The sequence below is a fragment of the Pediculus humanus genome, genomic scaffold (genome assembly GCF_000006295.1).
Source record: "Pediculus humanus corporis 1103172108322 genomic scaffold, whole genome shotgun sequence".
NCBI lineage: Eukaryota > Metazoa > Arthropoda > Insecta > Psocodea > Pediculidae > Pediculus > Pediculus humanus.
Genome location: NW_002987891.1, coordinates 1,014,963 through 1,036,006, shown reverse-complemented (window position 1 = coordinate 1,036,006; position 21,044 = coordinate 1,014,963). Strand labels below are relative to the sequence as shown.

The 21,044-nt window shown below is 25.7% G+C and overlaps 5 protein-coding genes across 5 annotated transcripts in view; 1 reads left to right on the top strand and 4 right to left on the bottom strand.

The window, feature by feature from the left end:
* Positions 1-117: 117 nt before the first annotated feature.
* Positions 118-2,885, bottom strand: Phum_PHUM617280 (Dolichyl-diphosphooligosaccharide--protein glycosyltransferase 63 kDa subunit precursor, putative; the record flags this gene model as incomplete). The annotated part of the gene is made up of 8 exons (XM_002433174.1): positions 118-438; positions 548-733; positions 833-1,037; positions 1,135-1,278; positions 1,437-1,630; positions 1,717-1,889; positions 1,974-2,588; positions 2,876-2,885. 8 exons carry the CDS (start codon positions 2,883-2,885, stop codon positions 118-120), a joined length of 1,848 nt encoding a protein of 615 aa, XP_002433219.1.
* Positions 2,886-3,312: 427 nt separating this feature from the next.
* Positions 3,313-3,955, bottom strand: Phum_PHUM617270 (60S ribosomal protein L19, putative; the record flags this gene model as incomplete). The annotated part of the gene is made up of 2 exons (XM_002433173.1): positions 3,313-3,639; positions 3,722-3,955. The coding sequence occupies 2 exons, from the start codon at positions 3,953-3,955 to the stop codon at positions 3,313-3,315; spliced, it is 561 nt and encodes a 186-aa protein (XP_002433218.1).
* A 5,207-nt stretch (positions 3,956-9,162) lies between these two features.
* Positions 9,163-13,800, bottom strand: Phum_PHUM617260 (eukaryotic translation initiation factor 2C, putative; the record flags this gene model as incomplete). Its single annotated transcript, XM_002433172.1, has 17 exons — positions 9,163-9,271; positions 9,360-9,559; positions 9,676-9,911; positions 9,990-10,141; positions 10,598-10,731; positions 10,825-10,991; positions 11,085-11,269; positions 11,346-11,611; positions 11,692-11,824; positions 11,901-12,074; positions 12,168-12,390; positions 12,467-12,641; positions 12,747-12,878; positions 12,956-13,236; positions 13,344-13,469; positions 13,500-13,510; positions 13,796-13,800. 17 exons carry the CDS (start codon positions 13,798-13,800, stop codon positions 9,163-9,165), a joined length of 2,709 nt encoding a protein of 902 aa, XP_002433217.1.
* A 1,089-nt stretch (positions 13,801-14,889) lies between these two features.
* On the top strand, positions 14,890-16,067 carry Phum_PHUM617250 (mitochondrial 50S ribosomal protein L53, putative; the record flags this gene model as incomplete). Its single annotated transcript, XM_002433171.1, has 3 exons — positions 14,890-15,035; positions 15,621-15,838; positions 15,901-16,067. The coding sequence occupies 3 exons, from the start codon at positions 14,890-14,892 to the stop codon at positions 16,065-16,067; spliced, it is 531 nt and encodes a 176-aa protein (XP_002433216.1).
* A 2,516-nt stretch (positions 16,068-18,583) lies between these two features.
* Phum_PHUM617240 (folate carrier protein, putative) overlaps positions 18,584-21,044 on the bottom strand; it is a gene marked incomplete at both ends in the record, with an annotated part of 6,215 nt that continues 3,754 nt past the window's right edge. Inside the window, one exon of the mRNA XM_002433170.1 lies at positions 18,584-18,702. Within this exon, the coding sequence (XP_002433215.1) occupies positions 18,584-18,702 (119 nt within the window). The remainder of the gene's footprint in view (positions 18,703-21,044) is intronic.

Genomic DNA, 21,044 nt, shown 5'->3' with positions numbered 1-21,044 from the left:
AAAAATCAATTAAATTAATTAAGTATTATTATTTTTATTATTAAAGTCTTTTTTTTTTCTTCTTCCTATCTCGAATTATAATTTTTTTGTTAAAATAATTTGTTACTATTTATTTATTTATTTATGAGCTAATTTTTTATCGTTTGCGAGCCTTCGTAATAGTTTGTTGCCACACAAGAAAGTCACTAAACCTATAACCATGAGGTATTTCATAGTTTGAAACATGTTTAACTGGAGCCAAAATAAACCAAACAATCCAAAAATGGCTCCCAAACCGAGATGAAAACCCAATGCGCTTAGGGTTAACGGAAAATTCGACACGTTTATTCTGAGTCTTCCCCACAGGATGAACAGGAGAAGAAGGGGAGCACAAACGAGTGCACTGAATAAATTCGATACGAATTTGGCAGGACGTTTTTCCGGTTCCCTGAAAATATGCTTTAAAAAAAAAAAAAAAAAATAGTGCATCAAAACAAACATTTCCCTTAAGGCATGTCCCAAAACTTTAGGAGTACTTTGTAAAAAACCTAATTTCATTCATAAATACCTTGATTTCAGGTTTAGGCTTGTATGGATCCAAAGATTTATCTACTTTTGGCTCTCCAGTGAAACTAAGTTTGACATAACCAAGTTTCCAAGTGAACGAATTGGACAAGACTGCATCTCCTACGATAAGTTCCAACTCATACAATCCTGATATTTGATCAAAATCTTCCGCTTTGGCACCAATATCCTAAAAGTTTTGTTTTTTTTCGAACATTCAAATGAAAACAAAAGTTTGCATGATTGGTTTTCTAATTAATATTATTATTATTATTATTATTATAATTACCAAATCAAATTTGTACTGTAAACTAGAATCAGGTTCTGCAACAAATATGAAACTTTTATCTTTAGCCGTATTGTAAAATCGAACAAAAACTTGATGAACTGATATGAGTTTGTTAGTCGATTGATCCTTAATATTAAATTTCATTATTATTTTCTGTTGAGCATCCACTTCGATTTGTTTCGACAATTTATTTGGAAATTTAATTCTGACAAAAAAAAAAAAAAAAAAAAAACCAAAATTTTCAGTTTAATTTTTAAAATTAATTTAAGCAAAACAAATAGTTTTTTTTTTTTTAAAATTACCGTTCTAATTTAGGCATGGTTGTTTGATCGGAATCGGCAGTACCAACATCTAAAAATTCAATTTCAGCAGCACATAATACTTTAACTGGAATATTCGCTGATATATTTTCAATCGTTTTTGAATCTGGAGATTTCATCGTTGCACTCACAGATAATTTATACATTCCTCTCTCTGGTTTAACGTCCATAAAATTTAACGTAAATAATGTGCTGGGGAGGGAGGGGGGAAACAAAAATAAATAAATTTTGTAGAATAAGTAAATGTTAATGATTGATTTTGAAAAATGTAGGTAAATTTTTACCTGTCTGAAGTAGGTTCAAATTTTTTTTTTGTAAATATGGAAACATTATCGGAAACTCTGGTCGCAGAATCAGCAATCACGCTTAATGGTTTTACAGGATTACCTAAAACATCACTCACTTTGATGGTAATTTTAGAATTTTCTTTACTGACGGATGAACTTCCAGAAACAGTAACGGCAACAGGAAGATAATGCTAAATAAATGTGCATTTTTTTAAAAACATTTTTAAATTAGAATTTAAATAATTAAAAATTGATATTAATTGGTTAATAAACCTACATTATTTGTAGTCAGCATATGCAGAGCTTCTAACAAACTCCAAACTCCTTTCGGTGTTTGAACCGATTTTCTACTCAAAAAGTAATTAGCAAATTTAACTACTTGATTTTTTGTCAATGGTACAGGTTTATTAACAACTGATGATAGTTTGTAGGCACCTCTAACAATTAAAGCTACATAACAAAACAAGAATTAATAATTTAGTTTCTTTAATATAACATAAAATTTTTTATAATAAAAAGAAACTTGATACTTACCAGTTATACTTAAACCACCTTCAAATTGTAAATAATTCGAATCGACTTCATCAGCTTGAACAACTGCATCCTCGATTCTTTCAAAAGCAAAGGCTCCATCACTACCCAAATTAGAAGCAATGTGAAATAAATATCCTAGATTCACATGAGAATCATTTTTCTTCAAAATTGCTTGCATGCTTTTAATCAACTTTGCAACATCTTGAGGTTTTTGATTTAAAGCTTTCAATGCATTTACAGCATAATACAATTCTTGCATATTTGTGCTTTCACCAATAACTGAATTCAAAGCTTTGACCATTTTCATTACTGGCAAAGCCTGAGGACATTTACCCAATGCATTGTAAGTTGTTGCTATATAAAACTGAATTTCAGCATTTAAAACAGGAGCATTTGCTGCTTCGAAAAAAAATTTACACAATTCATTGCTTTTAGGGATACTTTCTCCCAATAATTTAAGTCCTAAAATTCCAAAATGTACTGAAGCAAAGTCTTTAGCATCCACAGCTTGAAGTAATATTGTTTTAGCATGATTTTTATTTTCTGGAGTAAAGTATGAATATGTACTTAAACATTTACTAAAACCGAGGCAAGTTGCCAATAAAAATAACAGCACTAAAAAAAAAAAGAAAAGAAATTTTTAATGATTTTTGACAGAATTTTTCCCGAATAAAAGGTAAATTTTACAAAGTAATCACAAAAGGTCATTTTTTTGAAATTTTCTATTAAATGTAAATTTTACTTTATCGAATTAATAAAATTATCATAAAATTAGCAAAATTTAAGGATGAAAGTAAAATTTTAAAATAAGCCGGTGAGAAAGTTTAATACTACTGTCAAAAATATAAAATTCCTTTGTGCATAATATCCGATCATGCACTCATATTGTATATAATACATACCAGCCTTCATTTTAATGTTTTAAATGCAAGAAATTAAAAGTATTTAAAATTATTAGGTAACAATAATTTGTTCCTTAAGCGTACATGTCAACAAAAACGTGGCCAAACTTATCTCGTTTACAGTACTGACAACAAAACTTTAACGAAAATGGATTATTTTCCTTTGACTCAAGACGCTTACTTTCGGTCAACCCAAAGTACATTATAAAATTTTTTAACACCTTTTTGGGAGATTAAAAATGAGTAAATTTGTATTAAGGAAATTCATTTTAGGGATTAATTGCGTACTGCGGCAAAATAATATAATTAAATACCAAAATAAAAACATTTTTCTCTTTTATGTTTAAGGAATTTAGTATACGGATTGAAATTGAACAAGGATTATTTTATAAAAAAAAATTCAACTACAATACTGTCTAATATATCCATAATAAAATTTATTTAGATTTTGCAGCAGCTAATTCATCTTCCTTTTGGAAAAGAAGTAATTGTTCTTGCTTCTTTTGTAAAATTCTCTCTTCACGTCGTTTCTTTGCTTGCTTGACTTTGTTTCTTCGAGCTTCTGCTTGGTCGCTAAGCATTTTACTCCTAGCTTTTTCTGCTTTTTTCTTATGAATAAACTCCATTAAAACTCTTTTATTCTTGAAAACGTTACCCTTGGCTTTCATATATAATTGATGGTAGAGATGTCTATCAATTTTTTTTGCTTCACGATATTTTTTCAAAAGGCGACGAAGTACTCTCATTCTGTTCATCCAAAGAGTCTACACAACATTAATGATAATTATAATTAATTAACAAAACCAAATAAAATTTAGAAAAAGTAAAAAAAATGCAAGCCCATACCTTTCTAGGAGTTCTGGCATTAGCTGTACCTTTTCTTTTACCAAAACCACAATGTCTTCCTTTCCTCCTAGCTTCGGTAAACTGTCTTACTCTTGCTCTAGAGTGAACAGCGACAGGTTTTTTTATAATCAAACCATCCTTAATTAATTTTCTGATGTTTTGTCTAGAATTTGTATTTGCAATTTCATTGACTTCGTTAGGATCAAGCCAAACTTTTTTCTTACCACATCTCATAACAGAGGCTGCTAGCCTCTTTTGAAGTTTTAAGGAACTACTGTAATAAAAAAATAAAATAAATAATTATTTAAATTTATCCCCTAATAATTTTTTTTTTTTTTTCAATAAATATAAATGACTTGACATAATTTTAAGAGTTTATTAACAGTAATATAATGTAATCTTCCATTGTGATAATTTTAAAATAATGGAAGGTATTTACGGGTGCAACAACAGTTAAAAACCTTTATTTTGAAAAATAAAAAAAAAGATTACAAAATAAAATGAACATAATGAAATTGGTCGTAAAAATTTATAAAAATATAATTATTTAATTTTTTCAAATCGAAATAAATTATTAAAAAAGTATAATTGTAATCTAGCATGAACACACTACCATACGTGAATTCAACGTGGTTGCACAAATTTTCTCAATAATAAATAAATTTTATTAAATAAATATTAAAACTTAATATGTTAATATTTAGCTTAAAATTCGGAATTCGATTCATTCGTAAATACAAACAATTTTCAGTATTAACGATGAAAAATATAATTATATTACCTCATATTGAATTCCAAAAAAACTTCTTAACACTTCAATAACAAAATGGCGGATCACTTGTTTCCTGTTTCCTTTTTATCAAAGGAAAAACAAAATGGACGATTGAACAAAACTTTCACATTTGGCGGTTTCGCGGAATTACTTTCTTTTTGTTTCGTTTAGAAAAACTAAATTATTAAATGTTTAATAATGTAAAATTCATAAAATATAAAATTTTTAAATAAATACGTAATAATTTCGGAAGTTTTGTTATGTATTATTTCATTTTCTAGGTAAAATCCTTTACAATGGACATTTTACATATATATATATATATATATATAAATTTCAAACGTTTTTTTTTTCGGATAATTTTTTATTGAAATAAACAAATAAAAAAAAAACTAAAAATGGAAGAAGCTTAATTTATTATTATTATTATTTCAATTATCATCATTATTATTATATCTAACAATTTAAAACTTGCAATTTATATCTACATTTATTTATCATCAACAAATCCATTACACGTTTATTATTATTATTATTTTAATTATTATCATCATCATCATCATCGTCATCATTAATATCTTAAATAAATAACCCTAGTTATTATTATTATTATTATTAATTTAATTTTAATAAATTTATTTCAAAATTAATCATTATTAATAATAGTAATAATAATTAAAAAAATCAATAATCAATAATTAAAAAAAAAAAAAAAATCTTAACATAAAATTATAATAATAATAATAATAATAATAATTTTGTTTTGTTTTTTTTCTCATTAATTTATTATGAAATTTTTTTTTTTTTTTAAACAATGACAGGATTCGTTTCCAGGTTTTTAGGTAGGATTTATTGGTAGGTTTCCTTCCTCACTCCCCCCTCCCCCCCCGACTCAATGAAATAATAAAGCTATATGGTAACGACGTTAATAGTTATTAAAAAATAAGTTAATAAACATTTCAAGGTACTTTTTGACATCACTTAATAGTTTTCCATGTTTATCCTTACTCCATTTTTTTTTTATAATATAATAAAAATTTTGCTCAACGATTTAATTTGAAAATTACCAGATTTTTTTTACAATAGATCTAAATTATTAAAAATGATAATAATAATAATAATAATAATCAATACACGTGCACAAAATAAATAAAAAAAAAATTTACAAACAAATAATTTATTTTTATTAATTTATTTTTTACCCTTAAAAGCTTTATCATCATCATCATCATCATTATTATTATTATTTTGTTTATAATATTTACATTCGATTTAACAACTATTATTATTATTAATAATAATAATAAATGAATTTTCTTTTAATAAAGCACGTGATTATTGAAACATGTCATTTTATATTTAAAAAAAACAATTTCTGACCGTTATACACGTTACACATATTGACAAATAATTAATAATAATAATAATAATAATGATAATGATAATAATGAGACATTTTTTTATATTTTCAGTCCGTGCGTTCGTCGAGCAAAAAAAAAAAAAAAAAAAAAAAGAAAAGAAAGAAATTTACAATCAGATAATTAGGCAGTGTTTTTTGTCGATAAGTTAAACATGTACACAAATTAATTAATGACAATTAAATTAGCCGTTAATTAACCTACCACCACCCCCTCCTCCCTCCCTCCTGGTTTTTGTTTTTTGTCAAACATCCCCAATATTATTATTATTATAACCATCATCATCATCATCATCATCATCATCCCCATCAAAGTTTATATTTAAAAAAAAAAAAATTTCATAAATCAATGAGAAAAAAAGAAAAAAAAAATCTAATAATAATAATAATAATAATAATAATTAGTATAACATTAAAAGCTCTTTCATTTACACACACGCACAAAATAATAATAATAATAATAATAATAATGATAATAATAATAAAACATTATAACATAAAATTTAAAAGAAAAAATAGAGAAAGAGCGCTTATTAATAAAAAAACAAAATTATTATTATTGTTATCATCATTAATTTTTCTTATTTATTTAAATTTACCTTAATTTTAATATAATGCATATCAATTATAGTCATCATCATCATCATCATCATTATTATTATTATTATTATATATATATATATATATATATATATATATATATATTTATATTATACATTAATTGTTTGTGTTTAATTCAATATGACTCTCCCTTTTGGCAGTTAATCGTTTATTTTTTCAAGAGGATCTTTACAAAAAAAAAAAAAACAAAAAAAAAAACAAAAAAAAAGAAATTCTCTCATTAAAAAAACAAATGATTTCAACATGAATATCCCATATACGATAATAGCGATAATAATAATAATAATAATAATAATATTCAAAACACGGTCGCATTATTACTATTATTATTATTATCATTATTATTTTATTTTTTTTTTTTTTAAATTTTTTTTTGTTTACTTTTACGTAATATATATATATATAAATAATAAATGTGAAATGAATAAAATGATGTTTTTTTTTTTTTAATAAGATAATGATAATTTTTGTTATTATGTCATAAATTACAATCGTGAATAATAATAATAATAATAATAATAATAATAATAATAATATTAATTATTGTAATAAAAAAAGAAAAAATTAAAAAATTAAATTACAGGTTTTTTACACGATATAAAATAAATTTTCTTCCCCTCTCTCTTTCTCTCTCTGATTGTCCAGAAAAAAAAAAAAATAATAATAATAATAAAAAAATTAATAAATAAAAAATACATAAATAAATAAATAAAATAATAATCGAAATAAAGTTGATAATAATATTGATAATAATGATAATAATAATTCATTTTAAAAAAATTAATAAAATTTTTTGTTAACATAAAAAAAAAAAAAAAAAATTACATAATTTTAATTTTATTTATTTATTTTATTTATTTGTTTATTATTTTAAAGCTATTAAATAAAAAATTATTATTATTATTATTATTATTATTATTATTATTATTTTAATAAATTTCTCGACCTTTTTAACACATTTTAGAACGTGAACAAGAAATTTTTTTTATTGTTTACAATTATGAACAATACAAAAATTTTTTTCCAACTGCGATAATAATAATAATAATTCCGAGAGGAAGAAATAATAATAATTATTATTATTATTATTATCATTATTTATTTTTCTTCTGCTTTACTGTAATACTGTAATATCAAAAAAAAAAAAAAAAAAAAAAAAAACGATAAACATAACAAACGATTTATATGTTACATAAAAAATTTTTATGCTTGGTCCTTAATTTTTTAATTTATTAATTTTCTCCCCTTTCGTGATAATGCGTGGGTGGGCGGGCGCGTGTGGGTTTGAATGAAATAATTTAATTATCTAAGCTGCACCATAATCATCTAACAAAATTATCATCATCATCATCATCATCATCTATCCCTCTTTTTACTACTAAAATAATAATAATTATTATTATTATTATTACTTAATAAAATTAAAATATATAAATATAAATGAAAAAAAAAAAAAAAAAAAAAATTTAAGTTGTACTTTTTCTTCTTCTTCTTCCACGTTTACAATGCATTGTAGAAAAATTATTTAAAAAAAATTATTGATTTTCAATTATAGCCATTCATCGATTGATTCATCATACGGGGGGGGGGGGGGGAAATCCGAGGGGAGGGGAGAAGAAAAAAAAAAATACATTCAAATCTTACACACATCGATACATCATATTACAACTACACACACATAATTAGTGAAATAAATACACATAATACATAAGTATACATAAGTATACGTACATACATACATACATAACTTTCCCCTTTGAACGTGAAACTACCCTTTTTCCATTACTACCTACTATTATTATTATCATTATCATTAATTTTATTAAAAGCATCGTCCAAAAAAAAAAAATTTTTTTAAATAAAATAATAATAATAATAATAATTTTTTTTTTAAAAATAAAATTATATGATAGTCATCATTTAAAACAATCAACCCGACCTTTTCATCGAATGAATAAATAATAATAATAATAATAATAATAATAATAATAATAAAAATGCATAGAAGAAAATTTAGTTTTTTTTTTTTCTCTTCTTCTTCTTCTTTTTAGTTTTTAGAGATTATTAACATTAAAAATTTTTTTTTTTTTACTTCTTTCTCATCTTACATTTTAATACAAATTTAAATCCTTTTCGATAATAACATATATGCGGCTTTTTTTTTTTTTTTTTAAAAAACAAAACTTCTATTCTCTACCCCTGTCTGAAGAACTTTACAACACATTTAAACTACGACAATACTTATAAATTACATTGTGTACATAATAATAATATTATTATTATTATTATTATTTATTATATTCCCTCTCGGTGGTCACTCACCAAAAAAAAAAACATTTGCTGCACTTTTCTTTTCTTTTTTTTAAAAGTAAATAAAAAGGTTTACAGAGCAGCATGTCTTAGAATTAGTAAAGATTGTCCTACGTGAATATATATATATATATATATATATATATGACGTCATAAATGAAAATTTGAGCCAAATAATAAGACGATTCGTTCCTTCTTTTTTTCAGGTATGCCCAAACCAATGCAGCAGCAGCAGAATAAATTTTCCTTTTTCTCACGAAGAAAAACCTTTTTTTTTACAATCACGCGAACGTTACTTAACGATGAATGAAGAAAACCTTTCTATGCGAAATACATGACTTTCTTCGTTTCCGGATGAACTGTTATTGCTCTGGCCATGGCTCCCGGCGTTCTGTCTTCCGAACAACTACTCTGATGCGAACCTTCGGCGCTACAATTCCAAAAAAAAAAAAAAAAAAATTACACACACGTGAATACACACAGACCGACATCAAACATAACGTTTTCCCATTCAATACCTGTCATGTTCTTTTTCCACCAGGTGATACCTCGCACGGAATGCAACAAGATGAGCGTAATAGGCAGGAGCAGGTATGGACACGGACCTCGTGCATCTCACGTAGGTATGACACAATTGATAAGTCAAACATTGAAGTTCATCCGAATCGAAACGATTATCGTCCCACAAAACGTGATAGTGACTCGGTCTGGATGTTCCCTGCGAAGGGGAAAAAAAAAAAAATAAATAAATAAATTTTTTTTTTCCCCCATTAATATTAGAATCATCATCATTATTATTATTATTATAATTTTAAAACTTTTACTGTCGCGTACCTGAATTCCTTGGTGACTGCATAAATAAAAATCAAATTCCGTCGGATGCGTGATTCCGACGTCAACCGTCGTTCCAGCCGGTATATTTCCACTTTTACCCGATTGTTCCTTCTTGTCGGCGCAAAACAATCTCGTGTGATGTCTTTTTTGCACAACGATAAAAGTTATACCGGGTTTGTAATCTCCTTCCAATTGAATGCAAGCTTCTCTAACGGCCGTCAATTCGTGTTGAAGAACTGAAAAATGATCTTGCACTTTAAAAACCTTTCGTAACCGAGAAAAAATTTACGTTTATTAAAAAAAACACGGATAACCCACGTGTAAAAATTGTCCTTCCGACACACCGTCACGATACATGATGATCCTATGAGGTTTATAACCTCCCGTAGATTTGTAAAACATTAACAAAAGCTCTCTCACCATCGAACTGAGTTCCTGTATTATTTCTTGCCTGTGCTGTTGAACTCTAAAACAAATAAATTTTTGCCGTTTAAAAACTAATTTTCATGAGTTTTGAATCTCTTTCAAAAAAAAAATTTTAACCTCTTGTATTAGTTGACACAAACCATAATTTAAAAAAATTATTATTATTATTATCATTATTTTTTTTTTTTAAAGGAAGGAGGGAATATAACATACGGATTAGCTGATCTTCAGTATTACACGTATTGGAAAATGGTCATTTAGCAAGGAAACATATATTCGAGGATAGGTAATTTTTTTGGGAAAACCCCAAATTTTTTTTTTTTTTTTTTTTTTTTGGCAGGTCATTACCAGCGCGAGCCAAACATATATACGAACAAGTTGTGTCAAGCTGAAAAAAATGAATGATGTTCTTGAGCCGAAAATTTATTTAATTTTTCAAACGTCTTTCATTTCCCTCGAATCGTAATTTTCCGGGAAAAAAAATGAAATTCCTTACCTCACGGTAGCTGCATAACGACTGGGATGACCATCCATCGATCCCACGACGGCAGCAATGGAAGGTTTTTTATTATCACCAGCAGGTGGATGAGTTACGTCTGCTCCTAAAAATATTACCGGTTCGTTGAACACCTGGAAAAATATAAAAACCACATTATTATTATTATTATTAACATTTCTTTCACGTGTAAAAACGAGGGAAAAAAAAAAAAAAAAAAAAACTACCTTTGGTCTAATGCTAGGTACAAGTATCGAATTAATACCGCCCAATTTAACGTTTATTTTTAAACATAAATTCGACAGAGTTTGCGGAGAGGTTTTTATAACATTTTTCGCTTGAACACATTGAGTTGCCATTCCTAGTAATGTATCGCCGACGCGTTTGACTTCAGCTAAAAAATATTAATGAAATAAACATCGGTTAATTTTATTAACTAATAAAAAAAAAAAAAAAAAAGAAAAAAGTTCGAGTCATAAATGCTTACCATACACGGGAGTTTTTCCCGGCAATACGACAACAACTAATTGTAAAGCGTGAAAACTAGATTTCAGGTACCGGAACATGGGTTCGACTTGATCGGGGCCCGTGGCATATTTACAAAAGCATGGTTGTCCAACAATCGGCATTCCAGCGTCGTTTGAAATTCTTTGAAGTTGTTGAATAAAAGCCCTGAAATTATAATTTTAGGAATTGAAAAAGATTTGCTAGTAGTAAAACAAAACAAAATTCACTTGATGATAATCACCTTACTGCATCGTCTTTAACAGTTCTTTGCGGTGCGAAACAAGCAATGGCCCAAACGCGGATTTCTATCCCTGAGAAAAATTGTTTCCCTCTCATGTCCCAAACGCCGCCGATCGGCATTGCTTGTTGTTTGGCATGAAAAGAATTTCTAATAGCAAATTCGTCGCTGCTTAAAAGAGACGATCTTCCACCGTATTGCAATTTCGGAGGTGGTAAAACTCTCCCTCTAACTTCCATCATGTTGTTTGATATCGTTAGGCCAAATTCCTATTTCGGTTTAAGGGCGTTCATTTTAATTTTTTGTACAAAACACCAATTTTCGCGTACGGATGAACATTACCACGTACCTGAACGTATGCGTCGTTATTAAAATCAGCTCGTCTAACTAAACTATTGATTTCTTTTTCTCGATCGGGAGCAGATCTCGCTGTCGCTTTTATCATCGTGCTTGTTTGCATGTCAGTCAATTTTTTTATACACCTGAAATTTTTTAGAGGATTTCGTAAGTTTACATACAAATTTCATACACGTGTAAGCTACATTCACCAATCGTTACCTTTGTCCAGCTACAATATTGCAAACTTCTAAAGGAAGATATGTATGCTTATGCTCTTGACCAACTTGAAGACAAGGTAAGTGGGCATACTTTAATTTCATTTTGTATTTGTCTAAAAAGTATTTTGCAACAGTACACTCTACCGTTTGACCATTTTCCAATTGCAATGGAAAACTTTAAAAAAAACAACAAAAAAAACGGTTAAATGTTTTATATTTAAATATTTTCGTCATTATTTGACCACCGATATTTTTCACACATACATACCTTTGCATGTGAGCTGGCCTCCTAGTTACATTACACACTCTGTATTTCCTCCTCATTGTACCGCAATGCGTTATTTCTATTTTAAGTCCTTTTATTTCTTTCGTAAATTTAACTCTTTGCGAATCCGTGAGAGTTTTTCGTTGTTCGTTAATCTCTCGTATATCCAAAACTTCACACATAAAGTCAATCACCGGTTGAGCCTTGTAAAACGCAGTGGCCGAAACTGTAAGTTTTTTAAAATTAAGTCATGCTTAAAATTCAAATAAAAGGAAAAAACTAGTTAAAAAAAAAAAAAATACCATCAATGTTCAACATCATTTTCCACTGCGAGGGCCGTACGCTTTGATGAAAACCAAACCACACTTCTCTTCCACCTCCCAAAGGATGATAATATCCATCGGGACTAGAGAAAAAACTACGACCTACAGGAGTGTATGTCATACTCGGTAAATGACGCATAACAACATCTAAGGCCTGACACAAAAAAAAAAAAAAACAATAAAATGTTTTTTTTAAGATTTAACCCAAGACTTTTGTATACAAAGTAAATTTTTTTTTTTTTTAGTTGTAAAAACTCACCAAAATCGTATCAAAGGGTATTTGCCTCGTACGACCTTCCAGTGCCTCTTCCAGTGCGAATAATGAAACTTGTGCCACCCATTTAATTGTTACCCGAAAAACTCTATCTTTTCCTTCACCCGGAAGTGTTACCTAAAAAGAAAAAAATATACATCATAAGGATGAATGAAATCGACAACAAAACAAAAAATTAACACATGATTACTTACTTCTAATTCGACCCTATCATTTCCAATCGGGAGAGGATCCCTTGTGTATAAATTTTGCCTTCCATCGAAAACCGGTTTTAAAGAACCAAAAATTTTCGAATAAGCATGTACCATGGTTTCAATAATTTCTCTATTTACTTTTCTCGGACATTTATCTGGTTGAATGTTAATGTCGTAATGATGAACGTACCCACGGGGCATTGAGATCTGAAAATGATTTGCGCGAAGTGCTATCGGTCTACCTTCTCTACCTAAACTTGGTCTCCTCGGACAGCAAAACACTGTTTGAGAAAAATTTTTTTTTAATTTTTTATCATTAACTGCATAGTGTTATTTGAAATAAAGTAATAAAAATGCATGCTTAAAAAAAAATATGTTGTCAACTTACTTGGCAATTCTGGAGGAGAAGAGGGGAGCAGTGATCCCCCCGTTGAAGTCATGACCATACCTCCAGGACCACCAACAGCCCCAGGAGGTCCTACTGGTCCAGGACCAGGAGGTCCAGGCGGTGGGGCTAAAAAAAAAAAAAAAAAAAAAAAATAACCAGAGATTTTACTTGCAAAATAAAATATTCATTTATAACTGACAAAGTATAAAACCTCAATGCCAAAAATAATATCGGGTAATATTGTGTAAAAAATAATATGATTTTTATCAAAAGATAAGAGACAGCAGTGTTTACTATAAGATTTTAGTAACAATATTCTCAATTAAATAGACAAAAAAAAAAAAAAAAGAAAAATAATAATTTATAGAATCTTTTGATACATGAAAGATGAATAAAATTATCATCACAAAAACAAAGACACTTTACAAGGGGATGTGAACGAGGTTCGTTACCTCATTTTCGCAAGAATCTAAATGTTATCACTACATAAAAATACAAATTGAAAACGACAAAATGTTAATAATTTTAATTTTCTACACATCTAATAAAATAGCTAATAAATTTTTTTTTTTGGAACACTGGAAGAAATCCGAAATGTGTTTCCAGAAAGTAAAAAAAAAATGTAAAATGAAATTCGATTTTTGCAGGGTCAATGACCCAACTCAAAAATATACATATACTCATCGACAATGATGTTAATGCGAAAACATGGATTCATTTGACAGCAAAATTAGAAAATTAACATTTCAGCAATTTACCCAACATTATCTAAACATTAAGACACTGAAAAAGCAGTCATATTTTTCAACAAACAAAGCAGTTGACCTCGAGAGCAGACGCGTGAAAATAAGACCGAGAGCCAAACGACAATTTCCGCCAAAATAAAAAAAAAAGGGGTAAACGCCATCGACGATAAATTATTTACCTTGTCCTACTGGGTACATTTATTATTAATTAATTTAAAAAACTATATTTAAAAAAAACTAGAAAAGGCACAAAAAACATAAAAGTTTGGGAGAAATACTCCCATCGACATTGAACTAAGCCCACAAATATGGCGACTTCATTATTGTGACGTCGTCCTACAAAAAAAAATGGCGGAATTATATTCACAGGAAATGGACCACCGTATCCGATTTTGATAACCACAAATTCAAAAATTTTTTACTTTGTTCAATTTTTTCAAGCTCTCTCATATCGCAATTATTGTTACTTTTTTTGTGTAGCATTCGAATCAATGAATGAATTTAAAATAATAAATTGAATTATAAATTCAAAGAGGTTTAATTAACTTCAAATCAACTGATAAATTTTTAAAAAAAACTTTTTTTTTTTTGTCGAGGGGGAAGGGGGGGGGAATTTTTTTTAATACTTTATCAAATAATTTATTTTGCCATCAATCGTAAAAAAAAAAAAATATTTTTAAAAATCTCCAAAAAAAAAAAAAAAAATTTAATTTTACGTGTTGAAGCGCATGCTTTGATCGTTGAATTCTCAAAGATATTACAAAAGAAATACAAAATGGCGGCCGTACTGTGATTCAAATATGGCTTTGGTTCGGGATGCAATTTATAAACCGCCATTAAAATTCTATCAGATTGTTAAAAAAGAAATCGATGGTTTCAATTTGAAAATAGTCAAGAGATTATTAATTAAATTTGATCCGTTTAGAAAAGATGTTAAAGAAATCAGGTGAGTAAAGAGAAAAAAAAAAAAAAAAGTCGTATTTACGCATGCTTACCATAATAATTAATTGCTTTTGCCTTGCCGAAATAAATATCATACGATTATAAAATATTGATTTTGAAATCTATTTTTAAAATAACCTCTTGTATGAAAAGCTTAAAGAAATTTTTTTTTATAAATTATTATAATTAGAGGTACGTTTTAGGTTAATGAGTCGCAAGTACTGAATATATTCGTTAATAAAACATTATTTAAGAAAATTTTTCATTATTATTAATACATACATAAGTTTAAAATTAAAAATTATTTATAATTAAATCCCAATATGTATAGCATAGACATTGTATGTAAATATTTTTCTTTTTTTTTTTTTTTTTTTTTTTTTTGTAAAAATTATTAAAATTGTTAAAGCTTACCACTACATTGCCCACAACCGTAAACTTTTCCAAGCATGGAAACATTTTCTCTTAGCATTGGATGTATTTCTGTGCAAGAAGCTGCCATGTCTGGAAATAATAATAAGAAAAAGATTTAATTTAATACCTTTTATTGTTGTAAATTTTTTTTTTTTTTTTTTTTTAGGGATTTTAGTAACTTTATACATAAAAAAGAAGTTCAAGAATCGAATCCAAAATTACAAATTAAAACAGAAATATTAACGGATAGATCGGAGCAAACTATAACATTCGATTTAACAAATGGTCAAACTTTTATTTTCAAATGCGCCAATTTAAAATCGTTGGAAATATTAAGATTGATCAACACTCACATAACTCCATTATCACCCGTGGAAGAACCTGTTGACAGTGGTAGTAGTATTGCGACAAAACAGAATAAAAAAATTAATAAAAAAAAATAATGGCCAAAAAAGAAGGGTATAATCTTAAAGTTATCGATTCATTGTATAGTCAAGTGCCTGCATTTACTGATATTTTCGACGAGGAAACTTGGTATATTTTTGCATTTTGCTTCGTTGTCGGCACAGTAATTGTAGCATTTATCATTTCACGATTTGTAACTATCAAACCAGTCGAATAATGAACAAAAAAAAAAAAAAAAAAAGTTTTTCACTCTTAAATATCGTTAATTAAAAGCTGCACATGAATTAATGTAATAATAATAATAATAATAATAATAATATGCATGTATATATCAATGTATTAAAAAAATATATATGATAAAAATCAGTGATGAAAACAAATTTGTTATAAAAAAATTTTAATTTGTTCATTATTTGTTAATAATATATGTAATAAATTTTTAAATAAAAAAAGTTTTTTCATTTATTACACAATTAATCCACTAAACTTTTTAATAAAGAGGGGATTTAACGCTTGGCGTTAAAAACGGATCATTAATTTTAATTAAAAGAAAATATAACATCAGGCTGCTAATTTTTAAAAAGTAAAATTTGTAAAACTGTTACAAATAAAAATTAAAAACTAATAAAAACTAAATAATTTTATATTATACTCGACTGACTCGAAAAGTAGTAAATTAAAAAAAAAAAGTGGCTTTATGATAAAAATTATGTTGATTAGACGAGAACAACTGATATTTTCAAATTCATTTAATTCGAAAGTAAAAAAAAAAAAAAAAAAAAAAAAAATTGTAGATAAAAAATTGAATATTATAAGAATTAGAAACATTAAAAAATTTTTTAAGTATCTAACTTCCTGTTGGTTTCACTCTTTTTTCAAGATAAGACTCCATATAATGTTTTTTGAAGTATGACTCTAAGTAAAATGAAATAAAATCAAGATTTAGAATTACAAAGGGGGAAAAAAAAGCTTCATGTCTGCTGTATAAATTACATTTTCAATTTTTTACTCGAATCACAATATTTTATGCCTCATTCGAGAGTTAAAACTTTACAACATAATTTTTATAGTAAACTGTTTAGCAACATTAACAAAGAGTGATCATGAATACATAACATAATTATGGAAAAGTTTAAAAAAACATATTAAAAACATAATTTTAAAAACATTGCCAAAAAAAATATGTTTGGATATGATTGAACATAAAACGAGAATGCGCTTTGTGAAGCGAGAATAATAATGGCTAACGCACATTGATTTCGTTTATTACGTGGAAAAACATAAGAAAATCTAAAATATCATTTTATCCCTTATTATTTTTCTTTTAAAAATTCGCAAATTTAAAAAAAGAAATACTAAACAGAAGTTGTTTTATGAAAATAACGAAAAATTTTGTTTCAAGATTGACCATGACCTAGGTGAGGGGGGATGTGTTCGGTTAGTTTCAAGGTCACTCATTGTTATTGCTCACTCAAGACCTGGTAAATCGATGATAACTTTTTCGACAAAAAAAAAAATAATACGTTCAACATTTAAATAATTTAACACGTTTATTTTACTTACCGTATTTTTTTTTTTTTTACTTCGAAAATAAAAAAAAAAATTTTCAACGAATCAACGAGTGTTGGAAAACAAAAAAAAAAAAAAAATCAAGTTTAACATTCGCCGCGACAGGTGATTGCACATATAAACAAAATCAAAACACTACATACTGTCATTATATTTCTAAAAAAACTCATTTTATTTAATTTTTTTAAATAATTATAAATCAAAACGCGATTTTTAATTAAAAAAAATGTTATTTGATTTCAAAATAATTTAAATTAAATAAAAATCAAACGTGAAAAAAAAAAAAACGCTTAGTCTTTGAATTATTTGCCGTACTAAACGCGAACCATCAACCATTTTTGTTTATTAACAACAGCACATATATACATATCTATCAATTTTGCCACCTTACGCGGGGGAAAAAAAAAATGTCGTCGTAATTTTTTAATATCAAATACTTTAATTAAACCTTTAAAAATTATCAAATCATTTCTTTTCATTCGCATTTAAATAAAAATAAAACGTTAACTCGTCCTACGATCGTCCGTAATAAATCATTTTATTCCCACATATACGTAACGTTTTTCTTTTCGTAAGTTGGCACTACCGTAAAAAACTGATTTTATTCCCCGTAACGCGTAACAAAAAAAATTTTAAAATGAGTCACCCCTATAAAACAACCCCAATTCTTTTAAAAATATGACTAACGTTAATTTTTTTCGTTTTTGGGGATTCCAAATAACGAATTCCATTTATTTAAAAAAAAAAAAACCGTTAAAAAACTCTCATCAATTATTATTATTCCATAATTCCATTGAAAAAAAAAAAAAAAATGTCAACATTAAATAACAATATGAAGGATCCAGGGAAAAAAAATCATCATCATTTTAAAAACTTTATTTATTTATAATTTATAACTACAATTTAATAATTTATTTTAAAATATATAGAATTGGAAAACAACAAACAAACTTTTTAATTCCTTTTTAAAAAAAAAAAAAAATTATTTTAATCACAGATTAAAAAATAAGGATTTAAAACAAAACAAATCATTCTTAATTGGAAAAACCGACTAAAAAATTTATTTATTTATTTATCTCTTTGGGAATAGTAGTAGGATTCATACCTTAAATCATACCTTAATTAATCCGATAATTATTTTTATATATATATAATTTAGATGAATCATTTTTTATATCCCAATAGGAAATGTGAAACATTTTCATAGACCACAAATGTAATCATTGTTGAAGGTAAAACCCGAGATAAATTTGGACTTAAGCCCTTATAAAATCCAAATATCCCTTCCAATCTGAAATTAAAAGATTGATTCAAATCACTTTCAATTAAATAAATCAATAAATCAATAATCAATAAATCAATAAATCAATTTTCAATAAATAAATAAAAATTTAAAGAAAAAATCAATCATTGTTTAGAAGGGTTTAAAATAATAATAATAATAATTTTTTTCTTTAAAATTAACAAAAAACCCTTCCATAAATTAAATTTAAATTTAAATTAATTGTAAATGAATCAATCTCATTATTCTAATAATAATAATAATAATAATAATAATAATAATAATAATAATAATAATAATAATAATTTTCCATGAAACAAAAACAAAAAACAAAAACCACACATAAGAACACAAAAAAATTTTTTCTTTTTCTTTTTTTTTTTTTTTTTTTGGATTTAATAATAATAATAATAATAATAATAATAATAATAATAATAATAATGAAAAAAAAAAATGGGCAAATCATAACAAAAGAAAATTCAAATTAAAAAAAATTTTCTTTTTAAAAGAAAATCAAAACAACAACAACAAAAATGAATTTTTCTTACCTCTTGAAACCTTAAACCTTAAAACCTTAAAGTTAAAAATTTTTTTTGTTATTCTTAACACGTGTGGTTTTTCTTTTTTAATGTAAAATGAAAATTTAAAAAACAAATAATAATAATAATAATAATAAATTGTGATCCATACACAAATTTATATATTTTTTTTTTTTTATGAAAACACAAACAAAAAGAAAATTTTCATAAACCGTCATTTGCAAAACATAAAACATAATTAATAAATTATTATTATTTTTATTTTATTGTAAATTTTTTTTTGTTTATATTTTTACAAAAGTTTTTGTTTAAATTAATCGCAAAAAATATTTAGTATTAAATTATTACCAAAAAAAAAACCGTCAAAAATCTTTTTCTTTTAATTAATTAATTAAATATTCCTGCAATTATTAAAAAACCTCCCTTTCTCATTTAAATGTTCCCACAATAACAATCATCTTATAATTTATTTTCAAAAGGATTTTTATTATTAATAAATAAATAAATAAAATTTTGATTTTTCAAGCTATAAATCACAAAGAAAATTTTCTTTTCTCTCTCTCTCTCTCTCTCTTCCTCTCTCTCTCTCTCTCTCTCTTCCTCTCTCTCTCTATCTCTCTTTCTTCCTCTCTCTCTTTCTTTCTCTCTCTTCTCATTTAATTTAATTTTAAAAAATAAATTTTTTTAAACATTTACAACAGCAAAAAAATTTTTTAATTATAACATTTTTTATTTATTTATTTAAAAAAATAATTAACTATTATTATTATTATTTACATAATAAATATTCTTCAACCAGCGAAATAATAATTTCAAAATCGATTTCAAAATACAATTTATTTATTTATTTATTTTTATTTATTTATTTATATTTATTTATTTATAATTATTTATTTAAATAAAATAATTTAATCCGTTTTATTTTCACGACCGTTTGCGTGGGTGTCAAATAACTCTAAAACTTTTTTTTTTTTTTTACATAAGATAAACATTAGTCATCGAATTTACACTAAATTTTCAATTTCTTTCTAACATTTCCAAATTTCCCAATTTTCCAATTTCAATTATTATTATTATTATTATCACAAACCTTGAGCCAGCAAGATTTAAATATAATAAATTTATTTATTTTAATAAAATAAAAAAAATAAAAATAATAATTTTTTTCTGACTAATTTAATTAAATAAATTTATTCTATTTCACATCCACATTTTTTTTCCTTTTCTCTCTTTTACTTAAACGTGAATGTTTCAAACTTTTCCTAACACTTTTCCTTTTTCCTATTTTTTTGTAATTAACGTTTAACAATAATAATAATAATAAATAATTAGTTTAATAATAATAATAATAATAATCATTAATATAATAAATAAATAATTTAATTAAATTTTTAACATTTTCCAAAAGGGCAAAAAGAAAATAAAATATGTACTCTTCATAATAATTTATCATCATCATTATTATTATTATTATTATTATTATTATTATTATTATTATTATTATTATTATTATTGTTGTTATTATTATTATTTATATTATTATTATTATTATCACCATCACGTTTTCCACATTGTCTAATTTTTTGGTTTTTTTTTTTTTTGTACATAATCCGCCATATTTTAAAATTTAAACACACACAAAAATATATTTTATTTATTAAATTTTGTCAAATTCGAAAAAACCAAAAAAAAAATTGTCGCCATTTTAACATTTTTTTACACTTGAAGAATTTGTTTTTTTTTTTTTCTAAAAAATTGTCTTGTTATTATCATCATTATCATCATCATCATCATCATCATCATC